This window comes from Pistacia vera, unplaced genomic scaffold (assembly GCF_008641045.1).
Source record: "Pistacia vera cultivar Batoury unplaced genomic scaffold, PisVer_v2 Contig1636, whole genome shotgun sequence".
NCBI lineage: Eukaryota > Viridiplantae > Streptophyta > Magnoliopsida > Sapindales > Anacardiaceae > Pistacia > Pistacia vera.
In genome coordinates, this window is record NW_022195722.1 from 24,107 (window position 1) to 30,713 (window position 6,607).

General features: G+C 35.2%; 1 protein-coding gene across 1 annotated transcript; it reads left to right on the plus strand.

The window, feature by feature from the left end:
- The first annotated feature begins 4,447 nt into the window (after positions 1-4,447).
- Positions 4,448-6,053, plus strand: LOC116125387 (probable isoaspartyl peptidase/L-asparaginase 2). The gene is made up of 4 exons (XM_031411124.1): positions 4,448-4,667; positions 4,837-5,070; positions 5,189-5,275; positions 5,373-6,053. The coding sequence occupies exons 1-4, from the start codon at positions 4,506-4,508 to the stop codon at positions 5,874-5,876; spliced, it is 987 nt and encodes a 328-aa protein (XP_031266984.1). The 5' UTR covers positions 4,448-4,505; the 3' UTR covers positions 5,877-6,053.
- Positions 6,054-6,607: the final 554 nt, after the last annotated feature.

A 6,607-nucleotide genomic window follows, 5' to 3' on the forward strand; every position in this document is an offset into this window, starting at 1 on the left:
AGAAAAAAGCAAAGCATAATATAATATAATAAACTTTTTCACACCATCTTTTGCGCTAATGAAATCTTCAGTAAGGTAGTCGGCTTTCTTCTTCTTCTTTATTTATTGTTTGAGTTTTAAATTTGTAATTAAGTGATACTTGTGTCACTGTCACATATCTTATGCGGACTAGAAGAAGAAAATAAACGAAGAAAAAATAATCTTATATCAAATTTAATCTAATATATAAAATTGACGTTTGTAGATGGAGTCGTTCTGGATTCCAACTCTTCCATAGTGTGAAAGGACAGGCCACATAATGGAGGTAGCAATAGAAACCAGATTCCACGGAAGGAAATTAAGAAGCGGGATGAGTGGAGCCACCGTAAGACAGAAGATCTATATTGTGGTAAGAATCTCTCGGAGCGCACAATAATATGTCTTGTTTATAGTGGGAGTTGAAATTAGTATCTTTCTGGCATTAATTGATTCCACAGAGTTTGGGAATGAAAGTGACGGCCACCAATTTATTAATTCTAGTTTTCCACACCACTCCACCACTCCATGTTTTATTTGGCTTTATATGGGGTTGGAACAGTAAAAGGTTTTTAGAAATGCGATCTACGTACTCCACCATTACATTTGGACATAAATGATTAGCGCTATATTATATAATATATATTCACCTAGACCTAGTGACAAACAGTATGTATATAATCTGATATATTGAATTGCGTTTAGCGTTTGATTCTTCTGGAAAGATGAGGTTGAGCCTTAATTTGCTCCCCTCAACAAACACTCCATCAACCATGAATACGATCATGGTATGGCTAAGCATATAGACCCATCCAAACATGAAATATTGAAACACAACACCAAATATCAGTCTATTAATTTGTTTAATTTCATCATATGTAATTAATAATTAGCACTACACCATAAACTGGCTTTTGCTTTACCTACTATTATATATATTATTTTGCCCTAACTTAAAACATGTGCTTAATTACTTAATTTTTTATGTCTAGTATGTTTTAATTACATTGAACTAAAAAAGTTACCCTTAGTGCTCTTGAATGACTTTAACACTTCTTCTGGAATGAATATGACAACAGAATCATTTAGAGTCAGTCACTAGATGGATCGTTCAATATTTAATGTAAAATAGAAGTGAAAAAGGAAAACATATTATAAATTATTTTTACCGTGGATCAATTAATCATCAAAGAAAGTTGTAAACGTCTACGGCTTTAGAAGAGAAGGAAGTCAAAAGGAAGAGCACAAGAACAAGTGGAAGAAGTGTTTGGTGACGTGCAATGTGTATCCCTCAGTTTTTGGGGGTGTATTGTGCTTGTGCATGCATGTATTCTTTGATTATTTATTAGAACGTTGAATCAGTTTTATACCCATCCAATGATGTAAAGCTTTCTCATTTCTTAGTCATCAACCTTAAAGCAAATCCAGCCAATTCACTATTCTTATCACCAGATTATGATGATGTCCCACAGGGTCTCCATGGGTCCCTCAGCCTCATTTTTCTCCGCCGCCTGCTCCTCTGTGTGTCTAATTCTAAACATGTATACAAATACGTACAATTTCTTGTACTGGTTTATATTCGAGTTAAATTATATTAGTTTCGCTTTAATTTCTGTTTGTTAATTTCATTTCTCGGCAAGAGTCCTACAGTTGTTCATATGATTGCAGTCACTGTTGGAGAATTATGAAATTATGAGTTACTATTATCTAAAATGGGAATATGATTAAAAAGGTAGTGGTAGATTTTATCACCATTTAAACAAGTATTTTCGTCAAATTTCTGTTTTAGATTCTTAAAATAGTCAAATATTATTTATTGGATTGAAATTTTATTTATTAAAAAACTTAATTTTTTAGTAATGTTATGCCTCAAAAGTCACACTTATGTCAGTCTAATAAATATCTTTTTGTACTAGCTGCCAAACCTATATTTGCTCAAAGATATTCTTACCAACCTTATCTCCTTTCAAGAAATGAATGGATGATAGTCTTCCATGTGTCAAGGCAACTTGCAAAACACTCATTACATTGAGTGCAAAGGTATATAAATGAGCACTCGTCTTCCCGAAGAAGGGGGGTTGGGTTAAGATTTGAGCTTCATTTCATTCTCTCTCTGTAAATACTGTATTTCTTCATCTTTGTATGCCTTCTGGACAATATCATAGAAATAGTCAGAGATCAATAAAATAACAGTGGATGTAGGAGTCGCTTATTGAGCATCCGAACCACTATAAAAACCTCTCTTGTCAGCCTATTATTTATATTTTCTGCAAAATATATAATCTCAGCTCCATATTCAAATCTCATGGATTCATCACGTGTGATTCCTGAGTCCGCTTAGCGCTTCTCACGTGTGAGTTGTTGGCGTCCAAAATCTAGCGTCAACAAGTAATTTAAAGGGTTGATTATAGTTGTCCCTCCATTCAATTCAATATGAACTTTCCGTTGCAGTAAAATGAACGTTAAAAGTTTGAGTAAGAGTTGAACTCAAAAAAAATTTATATTTTAGTTAAACGATTCCATTCTATATTTATTTCTTATCAAATTTACATATTTAATATATGCCTTTGAATAATACATTAAATATATCTATTAAAAAAAACCATATTTTATAGTCATAACCTCATATAAAAGATGTAATATAAAAATTGAAAAGAGGATCTAACATAAAATAAAGCATTAAAGAAAAAGGTATCAATTTAAATTGTTAATGTTAGAGTGAAGCACACAAAAAAACGATGTCGTTGTACCCTTTAGTGCAACGCTGTCGTTTTAAGTAGGTTATCACAAGACAAAATTCAGACCATTGAAAGAGTTAAGTATCTAATGGCCAGGATCTTCTCTCCTCAAAACAGAATGAAAACACACTACAACTCTGCTGCTGAACTAGTTTTGCTTGCTGGTTTTTAGTTCTTTTTGTTCTGTGTTAGGGTCTGCTCTGTATCTCATTTGCTTGGCTGTAATCTTGGCGTGGTTGGTTGTAATCACATTTAAGGGTTGCGTTTCCCTTTGAGTCTTGAGGATCTGTGTATAGAATTCTCATAGGAAAGATTACAGGTTGTCGTGAGAGAGAAATTCGCTGTGTAAGAGTGATTGGGTGTTGGATCTGTTTGTATTTGAGTTGGATTATTCTTTAGTGCAGTGAGCTCCTGAGTTTCTGAAGCTTAACGTGGATGTAGCTTATCCTTGTAAACGTTAGCTGGATGAGAGATAGATGGATAAGAATTTTTCAGTATGTACAGCGTATAATATTTATACACAAACTCTCCATAACTTTCTCCTATACATAAGCTATTCAAAAATCAAAAACACTATCACAAACGTAGCAAAGTTGTTGGCCAAAAATATCAGTTGTAATCTTCTCTGTTTTGACTGGGTATTCTTGTTCCGAAATATCAGTTGCAATCTTCTATGTTTTGACTGGGCACTCTTGTTCCCTTGGCTGCTGCTGTGTCGTTAGAAGCAGGTTCTGTTTTACCTCCAATAATCCTATATTGGATAAGTAAACCACGGTAAAATCCGTGTTTTTGATTCTTGATTCTTCTTTACAGTTTTTTTATTGTGTGGATTGTGGATTATTAAGTTGTTAGATTTGCAAATTATCTCTACAGCTAACTTAACGTGGGGATACAAATTTTAATTGTTAATTATTACAGTCTACTAATTATGAGAAGGAAGTTAAAAGGCATCATCAATTTGTAAATAATTATATTAAATAATGTATAAATTTAAGTGATATCTATAATTTAAAATATGCACGAGTTCCAACATTGAGTAAATGAAAATTTCATACACAGAAGGAGTTAAATTGTTAAGAAGCACAAAGAAGAAGCATATCCTAATGAAGCTATGAGAATTAATTAATGGAACTTGATAAACATTTCTAATTAGCAAGCTGTGTTTTGCGAGTTTCGGTGCAGCTTACCTAATACAAGTTGATAATTTCATAATCTACGTGATAATAAACTACGTTATCTCTCTGCATTCTAGCTGTCGAATAACATAACTGGATTTAGTATTTCGATAAGTCTGAAATTTATTTTAACATGACCAAGGCCTTGAATCATAACGTCGTTGCCTTTTAAATTTAGACACGGAACAGCAACAAGTGAGCAAAGACATATGGAGAGACAGACACACACGAGGTAGAGAATCCACCACCTTTCAGATTAATTAATTTTGGCGAAACTTAGGAAAAAAATTTAACATATTTTATTTGATAAAAATTTTAATTTATTTTAATCAATTTTTTAAGTGTGTATTTGAAACACGTTCAGGAACAAGCTTAGAAAAAATTAAAATGGAAAGAGAGCAACCCAAACTGGACATAAAGTTTTAATCAAAATTTAGAATATAAATAATTTTGGATTCCGCAAATCGCCTATATAAAGTGGACAATGAATCTACCTAATGCAATCAATACGGCGAAAACGAGAGAGCGAGGGAGGAGTTCGAAAGAGCGAGAGCGAGAGAGGAGTATAGAAAAAAAAATGGGAGGGTGGGCTATAGCCGTGCATGGAGGCGCTGGTGTGGACCCGAATCTACCTGCTGAACGGCAAGAACAAGCCAAACAACTCCTCAATCGCTGCCTAAATCTAGGCATCTCTGCTCTTCGCTCCAATTTTTCTGCCATTGATGTTGTTGAACTTGTGGTATATAACTTCTCTCTCACTGTTGATATAAAACTTCGTTTGTGATTTGTATTTGTTGTTAATGGTTTTCTAGTTAGTCATGTCTGAGATATTTGTTCATTAATGAGAAATATTTTATTTGCATGAAAACGGAGGAGTTAATGTGGTGTTGGTTGCGTTATTCTATTAGGTGAGAGAGTTGGAAACTGATCCTCTGTTCAATTCTGGGCGCGGATCTGCTCTCACGGCAAAAGGAACGGTGGAGATGGAGGCAAGCATTATGGATGGGCCTAAGAGAAGATGTGGTGCCGTATCCGGATTAACAACTGTTAAGAACCCGATTTCTCTTGCTCGTCTCGTCATGGACAAATCTCCTCATTCGTATATAGCTTTCTCCGGTGCCGAGGAATTCGCAAGAGAAGAGGTTATTACTTTTTATTACCTTTTTTTGTCCTTTTATTTAAGCCACGTGTACAGTCTAAATCTGTGAGAACAACATATGCCAGTTCTCAAATATTGACACGTTTAAATAAGTTGTGTAGGGTGTTGAGTTGGTGGAGAATGATTACTTTGTAACTGACGAAAACGTGGGAATGCTAAAATTGGCGAAGGAAGCCAACTCCATCCTGGTACGTTGAATCATTGATAACCGTCCGTCATTTGAATCTTGTGATTGTGAACAAATGGGTTCCACTCGCTAACTTTAAAATTTTGTCTTTTAACTAGTTTGATTACAGAATCCCAACAGCGGGAATGGAAAGCTGCAGTGTGGGTGCTGCAGCCATGGGTAGCCCCTTGCAAATGAATGGGCTTCCAATAAGCGTGTACGCACCAGAAACAGTTGGATGCGTGGTGGTGGACCGGGAGGGACGATGCGCTGCAGCCACATCAACTGGAGGGCTGATGAATAAAATGAGTGGGAGAATTGGTGACTCACCACTCATTGGTGCTGGGACGTATGCATGTGAATTGTGTGGAGTGTCATGCACTGGAGAAGGGGAGGCCATCATACGTGGAACCCTAGCTCGTGACTTGGCGGCTGTGATGGAATATAAGGGTCTGGAGCTGCAAGAGGCAGTGGATTTTGTGATAAAAGAAAGACTTGATGAAGGACAAGCTGGGTTGATTGCGGTGTCAAAGAAAGGTGAGGTTGCATGTGGGTTTAACACAAATGGAATGTTCAGGGGTTGTGCAACCGAGGATGGATTCATGGAGGTTGCTATATGGTAGTTTAGTTTAATACTTCCTTTTTTTTTGCCTTTGGTGCACCTCTTGTGTTCATATCATATGCACCTACTAGTTAGACTCCATGTCTTATTATATAAGACTTTCGCTAATAAAAATGGACTGTTTATTATCTACCATACTCTGTGGTAGTTTAATTTAAAGGTATAGTGTTGATGAAAATTTGGGTCCTCCCACTAATTATGTTTTTATTCGGTCTTCTTTCTCAACAAATAAAAGCAACATAAATCTGTCCTATACGGCACCTTGCTGCGGGATATTTATGCAATTGGCACCACTTTTGAAATGGAATCATTCAATTATTTAAACAAGAACGGAATTTCTACTTTAGAATGAGACAGCCATATATACCTTATTTGTTTTCATTCCAATATTTTCGTTTCATATTCTTATTCTTGCGGAAAAAATCATGTGGACACTTGTTAGCCGAGTTGTTTGCTGCTGCTATATCATTAACATTAACTGGAATATTAATGTTTCAATTAAATGAGCAGTTTATCTAAAGGTCTAAACACCATAGAGGGTTCAATTAATCAAATAGTCCTAAGGTTTGACAAAGATGTAAATATCATAGAGGGTTCAATTAATCAAGTAGTCTTTAGGTTTATCTAAAGGTGTAAATACCATAAAGGGTTCAATTAATCAAGTAGTCCTAAGATTTGTCTAAAGGTGTAAATACCATAGAGGGTTCAATTAATCAAGTAGTCCTAAGGTTT

Excerpts from the sequence above, each read along its gene's own strand:
- LOC116125387 (XM_031411124.1), top strand. The coding sequence starts at position 4,506 with ATGGGAGGGTGGGCTATAGCCGTGCATGGAGGCGCTGGTGTGGACCCG. Across the intron at positions 5,071-5,188 it reads AGGAATTCGCAAGAGAAGAG|GGTGTTGAGTTGGTGGAGAA; the intron begins GTTATTACTTTT and ends TAAGTTGTGTAG. Across the intron at positions 5,276-5,372 it reads AGGAAGCCAACTCCATCCTG|TTTGATTACAGAATCCCAAC; the intron begins GTACGTTGAATC and ends TCTTTTAACTAG.